The sequence below is a fragment of the Peromyscus californicus genome, unplaced genomic scaffold, assembly GCF_007827085.1.
Source record: "Peromyscus californicus insignis strain IS unplaced genomic scaffold, ASM782708v3 Scaffold_4__1_contigs__length_199733344, whole genome shotgun sequence".
Lineage (NCBI taxonomy): Eukaryota > Metazoa > Chordata > Mammalia > Rodentia > Cricetidae > Peromyscus > Peromyscus californicus.
In genome coordinates this window covers 65,840,662-65,855,839 of record NW_026294562.1, presented here as the reverse complement: position 1 = coordinate 65,855,839, position 15,178 = coordinate 65,840,662, and the positions used below count along the sequence as shown (strand labels likewise).

The following is a 15,178-nucleotide window of genomic DNA, read 5'->3' as shown; positions in this document are numbered from 1 at the left end:
AAAGCCTTTTGTTTCTGTCTCCTCACGCCTTATATACCTTTCTCTGTCTAGCCATTACTTCCTGGGATTAAAGGCATGTGTGCTTCCCAGTACTAGGATTAAAGGTGTGTGCCACCACAGCCTGGCTCTGTTTTCTCTCCTAGACTGAGTCAATCTCATGTAGTCCAGGGTGGCTTTGAACTCACAGAGATTCAGATGGATCTCTGACTCCGTGAGTGCTAGGATTAAAGGTGAATGCCACCACTGTCTGGTCTCTATGTTTAATCTAGTGGCTTGTTCTGTCCTCTGATCTTCGGGCAAAGTTTATTAGGGTCCACAATATACCACCACAGATGTGCTCCAGGGTCTTCTCGGTCCTCAGCTGGGCTTGCCATAGGAGCAGCCTGAGTCTGCCTAGGCTCTTCTGCGCCGCTCTCTGGCCACACACGTCGAAGTCATTACCTGCCATCAAAATGAAACTCACAAAGGCTGGTTAAAAAAAAAAAAGTCACAGTAACTCCAAGAAAATGGCTCCTCCCCCACAGGAGGTGGACGATTGTGGAGATGATGACAATGACAGCAGTGGAGAAGAGGTTGTCTTCCCTCAGAAGAAAAGGCAAGACGGCTACCACAACTCCAGCAAAGACGGTAGTGGTTTCACAAACAAAAACGATCAAAGTTGCCACACAAGCAAAAGCGTTGGTAGCGACCCCTGTTAAAATGGGGAGCTGCCACTGCAGCCAAGGAGGGCTAAGAACAGTAAGGATGCCCAAAAGGAAGACAGTGATGGGGATAAGGAAGATGACGATGACAACGACGATGAAGAGGATTCATTGCCACGTGTGACAGCAGAGAAACCAGAGGAAGGAGCAGTTGCTGTTCCTGCCTCAGAGGATGGAGGATGAGGATGATGAAGAGAACGGTGAGGAGAAAGACGGTTCTGAAGAGGATGCTGTGGAGATCACAGCTGTGGAGATCACACTGTCCAAAGGGGAGAAAGCTCCTGTAAAAGTTGTTCCTGTAAAAGCCATGAGTGTGACCAGGAGGAAGAGGAAGATGAGGAGGAGGAGGAAGAAGAAGAAGATGAAGAGCCTGTTAAGACAGCACCTGGAAAACAAAAGAAGGAAATGACCAAACAGAAGTTCCTGGAGCCAAGAAACAGAAAGCGGACGTCTCGGAACCGTACCTTTCAACCTGTTTGCTGGAACCTTAATCCCAGCAAATCTGCTGCTGAATGAAAACTTGCCACCAGTGGACTTTTCGCTAAAATTGATCTTGCTGTTATAGATGTCAGAACTGGTACAAATAGGAAATTTGGTTATGTGGATTTTAAGTCTGCTGAAGACCGAAAAAAGGCCTTAGAACTCACTGGTTTAAAAAAAAAAAAAATGTTTGGCAATAAAATAAACTAGAAAAACAAAAAGAGAGAGACACTAAGAAAGCTCAAACTGCAAGAACACTTTTAGCCAAAAACTCGTCTTTCAACATTACTGAGGACGAAGTGTTTGAAGATGCCACAGAGATCATCAGATCATTGGTCATCAAGGATCATCATGATCATCAAGGGATCAATCGCTCATGAGTTTAACGCAGAAGCTGATGCAGAGAAAATCTCTGAAGAAAAGCAGGGGGCAGGGCCTGATGGGTGATCTTTTCACCCTGCTACACTGGAGAAAGGACAAAGGCAAGATAGGGCCAGAAAGAAAAGGAAGCAAAAACGTTGGTTTTAACTTCCCTTCAGTGCAATGGAAGAAGCTCTTCCGGAAGTATTTGAGAAAGCAACTTTTATCAAAGTGCCCCAGAATCCAAATGGCATATCTAAAGGGCATGCATTTATAGAATCTGCTTCATTTGAAGATGCTAAAGCTTTAAACTCTTGTAAGAATATAGAAATTGTGGGCAGAACAATCAGGCTTGAATTACGAGGACCCCAGGGATCACCTAATACGAGAAGTCAGCCATCCAAAACTCTGTCAAAGGTCTGTCAGAAGAAACCACTGAAGAGATCCTAAAAGAATCATTTAAGGGCTCTATTCGTGCAAGAATAGTCACTGATCAGGAGCCTGGGTCTTCCAAAGGGTTTGGCTTTATAGACTTCAATAGTGAAGAAGACGCCAAAGTTGCCATGGAGGCCATAGAAGATGGTGAAAAGTGATGGACACAAAGTTACCTTGGACTGGGCCAAGCCTATAAGGTGAAGGTGGCTTTGGTGAGGGCAGAGGAGGAAGAGGCAGATTTGGTGGCAGAGGCCAGGGAGTTTTTGGAGGTAGAGGAGGTTTCCAAGGTGCCAGAGCAGGAGAAGAGAGAACAAAGTTTGAGAACTTTCTTCCATTCCCACCTTTCCCTCTTCCTTCGAAAGAAAGGACTCTGGGGTATTTACTCTGTCTCTTGTTGAATGACAGAGCTTTCTGAGGACATTTCAGGACAGTAAGTACACAGCCATGTCATCTAACTTGGAATCTATATAGGTAACATCTCAAGAGAAACACCCTGTTGGTTTTGAATATTCATATTCATATAAACAAACTTTTTGTGTTTTTGAGATGATTTTTCTGTGTAGCCCTAGCTATCCTAGGTGTCCTACTTGCTCTATATGTAGTCCAGGCTGGCCTCAAACTCACAAAGATCCACCTGCCTCTGCTTCCCAAGTGCTGGGGTTAAAAGTGTACACCACCATCCCCGGCCCAGTCATAAACCTTTTTTTTTTTTTTTTTTTTTTTTGGTTTTTTGAGACAAGGTTTCTCTGTCTTGTTTTGGTACCTGTCCTGGATCTCGCTCTGTAGACCAGACTGGCCTCGAACTCACAGAGATCCTCCTGGCTCTGCCTCCCAAGTGTTTTTAAAGATAAGCAATAACGCTAACCCTTATCTGTACATTTTGAATGTATATTGTTTCATCCCATGTATAAAAATCATGTTTTTCCTAGACACACACACACACACACACACACACACACACACACACACACACTGCACATACACATACCCCCCACACACATCACATCACACTACACATACCCCCCCACACACACAATAAAAATACACTAAATGTAATTTTTAAAAGTTTAAGGTGGTTCTTTAAGGCCACTCATGACATTTTCAGCAGGCAAAAGACAGAGTCAGAGTCTGCTGAATTCTAACATGGAGTAGGGATGTTTCTCATGGAGTGGATGATGGCCAGAGGGACTGTTGGGTTCACAGAACTGTGTGCCTCTGCAAGCACCTGAATGCCTAGCACAAAATCCTGGACACCCCTTTCCATGAGTCTGGGCAGAGTTTACAGGGGAAAGGAAAATGGGAACTTGGAGGTTTGCATTTATTCACAAAACTTAATGTCATTTTTGAGGAAAACAAAACTAAAGCTCAAAAACAAAACAAACACCACCACCACCCTGACATTCCAAGGCCACACACCACAAGCTGTCTCTCCCAGTCTTGGATGTTCGGGTGTGGGCTATCGTCTCTAAGCCCATCTATAAGCAGTGCTGGCATCTTCCCAGGGTTGGTAAAGGCCATGTCCTGCCATGTTGGAGCATCTCTCTCACAAGCAGCACCACATTGGTTGCAGCAGCTTGGTTTCCCCTATTCCAGTTCCCTGGCAGGGAACACAAGCCCTGTAAAGAACATGACGGACACATGGGAGAAGGGCTGGAGCCCACCTCCAGCTTCCAGTTAAAGAATGTGAAATCAGCTCTCCCACCCAGTCATTTCTTTTTTTTTTTTTTTTTTTTTTTTTAAATCTCCCAGCCTGGGACAGCAGCCCCTCGCTCACCACAAAGCCGACTCTGTGATCAACCGCACCCAGTCATTTCTTTAGGACCTCAGTGAACAAGACAGCTCACGAAGCTGTCTCCAGAATTACGCGACACACTGAAACCCAACAGCTGTCCACAATTTCCATTTTAATATCAATGGGGTTCTGTCCCTCATAATTACAGTTGGAGAATTACACGGTTTGATTGGACATTAACATTTAGTAAAATTCACTTCAAGATTATACAGCATTCTAAATATAAAAATAAGTCTTTTAATTAAAAAGAGTATGAGAACAACCCCAGTTATGTCCAGAAACAACCCCCAAAATCCAAAGGCAGGGAGATCTCCAGCTGTGCCTTATGACTACATAAGCTACAAGGCTCCAAAACCTCTAGGCAGTTTGACACAGAATTTGTTGACTTCGAGATAATTTCTTCTCCAGCAGAACATGAGAAAAGAGGCCGCAGTGAGCCAGGATGTGCTCAGGATGTGCCTGGCCCTCTGGAGAAAGTTGGATTACCTGAGAGGCTAACAACCCCTGCACGGAGCCCTGGCTGTCATTTGAACGGTTGGGCACCTAGGAGCGCTGTAAGGGATTGGCACTGGCCATCGTACGAGGATTCAAACCCAACTGGAATCTTCTTCCTTCTTCCTATCACATCTTCTAATGACCCCCGGTATGGTTGAAATGGCCCTGCAATGGTGAAAGAACATATTAGGAGTATTAATTTACCCTCGGCTTCTTAACAGGCTTCAGCTACATATTCACCAACACTATTTATAGTAACTGGGTTAAGATAGGTGTGATGGTGCATGCCTGTAATCCCAGCACATTGTAAAGCTATGACAGAAGCACTGTCAGCCTAGGCTACATAGTAAGTTCTAGACCAGCCTGGGCTTCAGAGTTAGACCCTGACTCAAAAATAAGATAATAATAATTAATATATTAATAGGAGAGGGGGAGAGGGAGAGAGACACACATACACACTAGGCTAGCTCCTGTGTACCACCTCTCAAGTACTGGGATTACAGGAGTGGGACACCAGGCCTGGCTTGCACTTATAAATAATGACTTCTAATGCGTAACTTACAGATGTATTAACATGCATTACACCGTAACTAAGGTACTTAAAGTATTCCTAATGCTGCCCAGTGCACAGAATGTTCTTAACAAATGTTACATCCTTTATTACTTGGAGAAGAATGAAATATCATTCAGGTAGTAATAAAATAAAATTTTAAAATACACCATCAAAATACCGAATCAGGATTCAAAACAACAGCAGTGTGGCTTGATCCTCATGTGGACATCTGGAAGTAGCCAGGGTCATAATGGTCCCCACCAGAGGCCCTCACCCAACCCTCTTGGAGCAGGCCTCTCTTCATATCCCAACGAAAGTAGATGGGAGAATGAGATGGCTGAGTATGACAGTGGCCAGGTGCCACACTGCTGTGCAGCAAAGGGTCCCATCAACATCCAAGAGACTCTGTCACACTTGGCCATGTGCACTGGTACACAGCAGTGTGCTTTCTGGCCACAGGCTAGAGAAGGGGGGGCATCCCTGCCGACAAGGTCCACACCAAGACACTAACGATTCCCTGAGGGGACTGAGGTCCAGGAAGGTTTGGGTGGTCAGAAAATGAGGGGATGACAGTCCAGTCAAGGGTTTCAACCATCCCGCCAATGGGAAAGACTCAGGCACATGTGTCTACACATCCTAGAAGGCATCCTAGGCAATGAAAACAATGTTGAGGTCAGAATGTTCTAGAACCAGGAACAACAGGAACCTGGTGTGCACGTGACACACAGGCAAGATTGGATTATCTGTCTAGAAGGTCAAGCTCATTGAGGTCATAAGGATACTATATATCATGATAGAGAAAGGTGGAGAGTTACTCAAGAACGTGTAAAGGCATAGGTGAGGACATGTGAAAACATATGAGAACATGATATAAAGAATATATACAAACATATAATGTACAAAAACAATAGAAGATCATCATTTAAAAACACAAAACATACAAGATCATAGAAGAACATCTAAGATCATCATAAGAACATGCAAGATCATAGAAGATTAATAAACAAATACAAAAAACACACAAGATCGTTGAATATAACATACATCATCATAGAAGATAATCATTTAAGCACATACAAGAACATACAAGATCATAGAAAAACATCTAAAGAACATCATTAAATATACAAGATCATAAAAAATAAGAACAGCACAGAATATAAAAGATCATAGAACAATATCATATATGATCATAAAAGAGCATCATATAAGAACACACAAGATCACATAAGCACATACAAGAATATACAGATCATAGATGAATATATAAAAAAATACACAAATATGAAATCACAGAACATCATATAAAAATATACAAGATCACAGAAGAACATCTAAGATCATACAAACACATACAAGACCATAAAAGAATATCCTGTAAAAACATCCAGGATCATAGATCATCCTATGAGAACACACAGGCCATGTTCCCACAGTCCTAGAAGAATGATGAGCAGGACAGGTACCCCTTCAGAAACGAGGTCCTTCCTGTGGTGCTCAAGGTCTTCCATGGCCCGGGACATCAGTTCTCCAGAGAGAATGCAGCATGCCCCCACATTCTCCACAGGACTGTTCTCTCCTGAGGCTCTTGTGTGCTATGGGACCAGGCCAGGGGAGTCTAGGAAGTCCCTGGAGTGGTGGGGCCTCCCCACTTCATGAATCTTCATTAAAACCGCCTTCACTGACCTCCCTACCCTTTATGAATCCCCCTTATAAAACCCCACCTGTCATAGATCTCCATTACAACTCGCCCACCTTCTTGGATTATCAGTCTAGAAGGTCAAGCTCACTGAGGTCATGAGGATACTATATATCATGATAGAGAAAGGTGGAAAGTTACTCTTCATTGCCAGTGCCGTGTCCAGGCACAGCTTCAGGGACTTAGACCTGACTGGGGCGGAGAGAGAAGAGAGTGATGGATGGATGGGCAGAAAGTTGGGTGATCTGGGCTCTCTGGTAGAGAAACTGCAGCACACCAAAAGTGCAGCATGTTTATTACATAGAGTTGAACAGAGAGGTGGGGTTACTGCATACAGCTGGACAAAGACAGAGGATTATTACACAAAGAGAAACAAGGGCTTGTGGTATACAGGTGGATCAATGAGGCAAGTTTAGCTAACCTTGGCAGGAGCTGTCTCTGTAGGGGAGCAGTCTTCAGGTCCTAAATATCTGGGGGAGAAAGCAATGGTGGGCATTTTCTGCACACACTATCAATATCCACACACGGACCCAAAGGGAAGGTTTTGCCATCTTTCCTCTGAGCCTCACTCCCAGGGAGACTTTACCATTTTCTCCATGGGTCTAAAGCTCTAGGATCCTTGACATTCCTGTGCCCACGTCAGTAATACACATTCGTGCAGGACTTCATTATAACTCTCTGAGCACTGGTGAGAGGACTTCCTCTGCCCCCCACATTTCATGGATCTTGCTTATAATCTCTCACCCTTCCTGGATCTGCCTTATAACCCATATCCTTCATGATCTACATTCTAATCCTCAACCCCTCCCAGATCCTCTTCTGTTTATTCTGTAGCTCCTGCAGCTTCAGTATGCCTCACTTGGACCCAACTGACAAGGAGCAGCAGCATTCCCATGGACGAGCTGACTACAGAGAAGTCAGCTGCTCAGTGACAGTCCAGCCTTCGGTCATTGGTGGAATGCAAGGGAATCTGCTGGTAACAGTCCTCACCCTTGTCTCTGGATGTGCAAGACAGGATAGTACAGAGCAGGGAAGGCAGCAGCTTGACAGCTGTGGGGACAGACACCTATGTGTCACAGAGCCACAATGCTCCCACACTCATTCCAATCCTTGAGAGCAGGTGATATGGGGCTGAGAGGAGATGGTCTGGAGTAATGATAAGTAACACAAGCTGAGCTGTGACAATGATAACAGGGGAAATTGTCAGCAATTGTTCATGTCTATAATCTTAGCACTCAGCGGCTGAGGCAGGAGGATTACAACCAATCTAGGTCAGTCCAGGCTACAAGATAAGGTCAAGGCCAGCCTATGCTATAAAATGAGACTCTGTCAAGCAGACAAACCAAAGAAAGAACCCATGTCAGCAATTACTGAGCTAGAAACTAGTGTAAGAATGAACTAGAATGGCTCAGATGGAAGGATCGAACATACAGAGATGGAGAACGTACTGAGACAAGGTCCGTGCATTCACGAGGAAGAGTTCAGTGATTAAAACATGACAGCGGACTGGGAGATGGTTTGACAGATAAAGCACTAGCATGCTTGCACGAGGACTTCAGTTCCAGTCTCCAGAATCCACGGAAAAGACAGCAGGCATGGAAGCCCGCCGGTAATCCTAGTACTTGGGAGGCAGAAAGAGGGGCTCCCTGGGGCAAGCTGGCAGGCTAGACTAGCCAGAATTAGTGAGCTCCAGTCTCATGGGGGCCCTTGCCTCAATAAATAAGGGGAAAATGATCAAGGAAAACACTGTCAAGTTTGAGCTTACACACACACACACACACACACACACACACACACACACACACACGTCCAAACACATGTGTGTCCATACTCATGAGAGTACACAACACATATATAAATATATACCTATGCAAATAAACAAACACAAGGCAGTTGAAGAGCAAGGTGCTCAGGTCCCACAGAGACAGCTCTGTCTAGGATTCAGAGTGGGAAGCATCAGTTGGATCAGCAAACTATAGTCAGGAACATAGAAAGGGCTCAGGCCACACAGCAGCTTTGGGGAAAAGCCCCCAAACAAGCTGAGAGGCACACAGGGGACCGCTGTTAGGGATTCATAGCCTCTGCCTCGCTGAGAGGCAGGGGAGCCGTAGTCGGAGTCAGGCTGGGAGTGGTGAGCTGGCGGGGGAGCACTCCTGTGCATGCGGGCAAGCGGCTATGAATGAGCCCGAGTTTAATAAAGTCCTCTGAAGTTTGCAGCCGCTGCCCACCAGTGATTTGCTGCTAAGTAGTGCTCCCAGGGACCCTGCATCTCTAAAAATACTATTTGCTTTTTATTTAACACTGAACCTTTTGATGTTTTAGAATATAAAAATAGTAAGTGTCTTATTATTTTAAAAGCTTAGGAGAGAAACTAGCCATATTATTAGAAAAAGAAGATATATGCAGCATAGTCTGTTCAAATATCAAGAGGTGTGACTTTTCAAATTCACATTTCAATCTTTATTTACATAAGACTTTTAGAAATAGTAGGTGTAAATATTAAACCACCCAAGCCTGGGTAAAATTTTATTGAGAATAACTACAAATAAAAGGAAACTGATTTTTTAAAGTCAGTTTCTGAAATTTAGATGAAAAGAATATTGAGCATTAACCAAAAAAAAAAATGATATTTACATATCAATGTAGGTTTTCTGCTCATAGATTCATTTCCTATGAAACTAAAGGAGGCAAGCTTGGGGAATTACGAAGAAAGGGAAAACCCTAAGCAAACAGGTACTGTTGTTCAAACAGAATATTAGCCAAAATGATCCAATCAGGCACTTGAGCTAATTCTTTCTTTCTCCCTTTAAGCCATTCAAGCCAGAACACAACCTCTCAGAGTGTTAAGAACTCACACTATCTCCAAATGTGCCTCCCACAAACAGGAGGTGAAAGCTATATCCCAAAGATACGGGGTTGGGGCAAGAAAGAGAGCCAGCCAGTCACAACCAGAGATGTTATTTGACCACAGTGGGCCACAATTCTCAAGCAAGGTATGACTTATCTGCATCCTAGGATATATTTGGCAGTCATGGAAATCAACCTAAATATACTAAACTCAAACGACTGCATCTTGAATTTGACCACTGTTCAGAAATACACCACACATCCAACGTGATGCTCTGCAGACAGAGAACAGAAAGTAGCAACGCACACTTTCCTGGAGGAAGCAAGACACTGAAGTTTGCTTTTGTTTTGATCTAATGACCTCAGCTTTATGTGGACAGCAGCTACCAGGACGTCAGGGCTGTCTAGGACAGAGTCGGTGCTTGGCACTGTAGAACCCTGCAGCCAGTCCTGTGTCAGCTGAAGCTGCTGGTAAGTTACGGACTCAATCTTTTGCTCATCAGGAACAGCAATTCACTTCTCTGAAGATCTTTAGGGGGCAATCTCCAACACTCAGACTCAGACACATGCTCACTCTCCTGGTTTCTATGTGGAATTTAAATACAGTTCTATTTTATTACAATATTGAGATTTCAAATTTAAAATAAAAAACCCAAGAATTATAGAGGTTATCAAAAGCATATTAACTTGTTCTTAGGGTAAGTTCAAAATTAATAACAAAGGCATTATTATGCTAATATATACTTTATGATATTCTGCCCTACAGCGGAGGCTGAAAATTGACTGGCGGTCTTTGACCTCCCTTTATTTTGAACTGATGGTGTGAACACTATGTTTCCTGCAGAAATCTAACATTTACAGAAAGTTTACGGAAACACACTAGGAGAGTTTAAGCAGGTGAGGAGAACCCAGTGCTAACGCCTGCTGAGGTAATTTAAGTAAGGTCATGTCTCTTCCCCAAGACGACCTTCAAGTTCTGCGTTTCAGACAAACAGAGGATCAACTCCTGCTCCTCCAGGTTGTCTTCTAGTCACCAGCACCTTCACACGTGTACACATGCACAAATGCTGCTGCCTAGTCAGAATTTTAACTTTATTTTTAATTTACTGTTCTAAATGTGAAGCTGGAACAACATTTTTTTGCTAAAAAAAAAAAAAAAAAACAAGCTTAAATCAACCTTTATTTATGTATCTCATTCTTATGTGTGTGTAACTGCAGATTTTATTAACTGTTTTACAGATTTGATGGTGAAGAACTCTACCATTTATGTCTCAGACAACACTTACAGATTCCCCTGCAATACATCTCAGGCAAGGCTGGGCTGAACTCCTTCCGCTGTTCTGCAGAATCTATGAGATGAACCACAGACATACGTGCATCAGCACAGGGGTAGCCACGGTTTTATTAAATGAATTCTGTGGGCTCACAGTGGGTTTGGTGGCAAGAGGAAGCACATACCACTGAGCTCGGCCTCTCCTGGCTACACTCCAGACGCGGTGCAGGCAGGCCTCGAGGTCGTGGTTCCTGGTCCTCTGTGCTCCAAGACAGCAGGGCACAGGTGCTTACCATGTGGCTGCTGTACTCATGCCCACCAGCTTCTGACCTCCAGCATGCCCGTTTCTGAAACACAAAATTTCACTTCCGATGACCTCAGACAACACACAACACTCTCAATTTCTTTTCAGAAAACTTCGGTTTCTAACATAGACCCCCGTGGGCTGGAAAGCCTTCTAGAACGTGTGGAGATGACTTTCAGGACTAACAGCCATCACTTACCTTAACCTTGTTAGTTCAAGCGCTGTCTGTAGTTACTCGGCTTGATAGATTTAAAATAGTCATTTTAAACAATTTTGGCTGAAATTCCTGTAATAAACTATTGTGACTGGTTTATTGAAAATGTACCAAACCTATAAATTTTGTTCAAGGAACTACTTATATGCTTCAACACATCTTCCTTAGCATCGAGTTGCATTCTTTCTTAACACAGTACGCATGGCTCACTTGTGAATAATTCTCTTACTGGCATGGAAGAACAAATTACTTTTATTGATCTCAGAGTCTGCACACACAGCCCATAAGCAGGTAATTCGGGAGAAAGTTAACATTTAGTTTCTACTTCCACATTAACTAAAGAAGGTTAATTACAAAGATAGTCCTTCAACACTTCAGAACAAAGTATCATGTCCTAATGCCTCAAGATACATTCCTAGAGCCATCCTGTTCTGGGCAAGAGAGTCAGGAGGACCTCTGTAAACACCCACCAATCCACTCTCTGCCCAGGGCCAGCATGTCCCTCTGGCTCTGGACACCTCCCAAGTCAAAAAACATTTGCTGGTATGATCCACTGCATGGCTCCAACATCTACACTCAGTTGTAAATCACTGTCTTTGCCAAGTCTGAGTTTCCCCAACTGTGTTTATTATCTATGGTATCATTTATTTAATAATTCCTAGTTGGCTCTTAAAATGTATTCATTGAAAGTTTCAAATATATAGTGAGTTTTAATCACTATCATCTGTGTTAGTTATTTTTCTGTTGCTGTGATAAAATACCACGACCAGGCAACTCACAGAAGAGTTTATTTGGGCTTACAAATCCAGGGAGGCCACAGGGATGGTGGTGGGAGCAGGAAGCTGAGAGTACTCATTTTTATTTAATTATTTTTTCAAGATAGGGTCTAGTCTCAAGCTCACAGAGATCCACCTGCCTCTGCCTCCCAAGTGCTAGGATAAAAGGGATGCACCACCACACCCACATTGTTTACCACAAGCATAAACCTTGAAATGGCGTGTGAGTCTTTACATTCTCAAAGCCTGACCCCTGTGACACACCTCCTCCAACAAGGCCATACTCTCCAATCCTTCCCAAAGAGCTCTACAGCTGGGGACCAGGTATTCAAACTTATGAGCCTATGAGGAACGTTTCTCATTCAAACTATCACATTCCACTTCTTGGCCCCCACAGGCTCGTGGTCATATTATAATGCAAAATGCATTTAGTGCAACTTCAAAAGTCCCTACAGTCTTTCAGTCTCAACACTGTTTAAAAGTCCAATGTCGGGCTGGAGAGATGGCTCAGAGGTTAAGAGCACTGACTGCTCTTCCAGAGGTCCTGAGTTCAATTCCCAGCAACCACATGGTGGCTCACAACCATCTGTAATGAGATCTGGTGCCCTCTTCTGGCCTGCTGTCATATATGCTGTATACATAATAAAAAAAAAATTTAAAAAAAAAAAAGTTAAAGATCAAGTTTGATTCTTAAAATAAATAAATAAATAAAAGTCCAATGTTGCTTCTGAGACAAAAGACAAGCCTATAAAATTAAAAACCCAGTTACATACATCCAGCATGCAGTGGCACAGAATCTACATCACCATTCCAAAAGGAAAGAATATGGACCTAGTGAGGAAGTCCTGAACCCAAGATGGAAACCCAGCAGGGCAAACTCCAAATGCTGTAGTTTGACGCCTGATGTTACAGGACTTTGATAGCTCAGCCCCTCCAGCTTTGAGTCTGCAGCACCATCTCTCACCCTCCCAGCACTTCTTCCCCTGAACTCATTTTCTTTCCCTGAAGTCTCCCTCTAGTTTTCAGGTCTTTGAGGGTATGTGTGTGTGTGCGCACATTTCAATTTGATTTACTTAGGGCTGACTGTTTGCATGAGCACGGGTAGGAAGTTACTTCCTGGTGCAGACTACTTTTCAGTGGGTGCCCCACTGACAAAAATGACACCACTCCCCCAACTCCTGCAGCCACCACTTACTGCCAATGGTCCTACCACAGAGTTGGGGGTTTTTGAAACATAATGGGTTTACTCGACCAGGAGGCATTTCACCGTGATACATGGGACTGAGCCCTAGATTTCCCAGTCATTCCCAAAAGCTACCCTAATCTAAATAATCCCTCACAGGTGTGCCTGGAGGTTTGTCTGATTCCACATCCTGTCAAACTGACAATCAACACTAACCATCACAAATACCAAGGCAAAAAGTAAAATGACCTCTCCCATCACATTAAGGGAATCACAGTATGACCAGGAAGAACTTCTAGAAATGAAAGCCAGGCTCAACAGCAGGAAATCCATGAACATCATTCCCAGGTTAGTTCTCATGAGGAAAACAATGACACAATTATCTCCAGAGATACTAAAAATCATTTGAAATGTAAACACCATTTATGACAAATCAAAAACAAACTAAACTAAACTAAACTAGGAAGCAAATGCTTTGGGTTTTCTTTGTACTTTAATTGATTTTTTTATTTACGTGCCTGTGTGGGTTTTTGTGCACCACATGTGTGAGGGGACCCCCTGATCCACAGGTAGCTGGGAGTGCTGAGAGGTGGGATTATAGGCATACACCACCATACCTGGCTCACAGAATTTAACATTCTTTTTTGGAGTGTGTGTGGGGGGAGGGGGTGGGGGGAGGTTGTTTGCTTTTTTAAATAAAGTCTTATGTGGCTTATTATCAAGAAAATATTTGGAGCATGTGCTACAAAGGCTCATGACTCATATGTGAAACTCATAAAGGGTGAGGAACAAGTTACATGTATGCAGTGGTACATACTTGTAATCCCAGTTACTGGGAGGTAGTGGCAGGAGGATCAGGAGTCAAGGTCAACCACATTACATGAGGCCTGTCTCAGAAAAAAGCAAGAGAAAAACCTTAGTGGCCCCACCTCCATGAACAAAAGACAGAGGATTTACAAGCAAGCTGCTGAGAAGCCACACACATCAGTCGTGACAGAGTGCTCAGTTAAATACACTCACTTCAGTGATTTCTTTGTCAAGTTGGTGAGATGAAAGAATGCCCAGGGCATTAGTGGGCATGTCTTTGGAGGTGTCTGTGATGGTATTCCCACAGAGGATTAGCTGAGGGGGGGGACGCTGGGCCCTGAAGGTGGGTGGCACCATTCTAAAGGCTGGGGTCCTGGACTGATGAAGAAAAAGAAAAAAAGAAAAAGTGGGCTGAGCACCAGGATTCATCTCTCTGCTTCCTGTAAACACAGCAATAAGAACAGTAATACATTCGTATTTAGGAAAACGCAAATGAAGCTAATATCAAGACATTATCTGTCACCCATTAGCCTGGCACAGCTTTTCAAATGTGACACAGCCCTGTAGAAGGCAAGCATCTCCTGTGATGCTGGAAGGGAGAGATAAGAGAGTATGGTGAAGTCACGAGAACCCAGCAATTCTACGTCTAGCCATCTACCCAAAGACACATCTCCGGCACTGGACTACTGCGGTCCACTCCTCGCTTCTCACGGGTATGACACGGAGGTAACGAGACATAAAGATGAGTATGCACGCATGTATACAGTATGACCTGGAGGTAAGGAGACACACAGATGAGTGTGCATGCATGTATACGGTATGACCTAGAGGTAAGGAGACACACAGATGAGTGTGCATGCATGTATACAGTTTGACACGGAGGTAAGGAGACGCACAGATGAGTGTGCATGCATGTATACAGTATGACACGGAGGTAAGGAGACGCACAGATGAGTGTGCATGCATGTATACAGTATGACACGGAGGTAAGGAGACGCACAGATGAGTGTGCATGCATGTATACAGTATGACATGGAGGTAAGGAGACGCACAGATGAGTGTGCATGCATGTATACAGTATGACATGGAGGTAAGGAGACGCACAGATGAGTGTGCATGCATGTGTACACTATGACATGGAGGTAAGGAGACACACAGATGAGTGTGCATGGATGTATACACTATGACATGGAGGTAAGGAGATGCACAGATGAGTGTGCATGGATGTATACACTATGACATGGAGGTAAGGAGACGCA

General features: G+C 43.7%; 1 protein-coding gene and 1 pseudogene across 1 annotated transcript in view; one reads left to right on the top strand and one right to left on the bottom strand.

The window, feature by feature from the left end:
- The first annotated feature begins 452 nt into the window (after nucleotides 1–452).
- LOC128123824 (nucleolin-like) lies at nucleotides 453–2,391 on the top strand (annotated as a pseudogene).
- Nucleotides 2,392–3,860: 1,469 nt separating this feature from the next.
- Nucleotides 3,861–15,178, bottom strand: part of CUNH10orf143 (chromosome unknown C10orf143 homolog) — a 28,432-nt gene continuing 17,114 nt past the window's right edge. The window contains exons 2-4 of the mRNA XM_052713237.1: nucleotides 10,821–10,982; nucleotides 10,649–10,711; nucleotides 3,861–4,428 (exon numbers count right to left, since the gene is read on the bottom strand). Of these exons, the coding sequence (XP_052569197.1) occupies nucleotides 4,399–4,428; nucleotides 10,649–10,711; nucleotides 10,821–10,982 (255 nt within the window). The 3' untranslated portion in view covers nucleotides 3,861–4,398. The remainder of the gene's footprint in view (nucleotides 4,429–10,648; nucleotides 10,712–10,820; nucleotides 10,983–15,178) is intronic.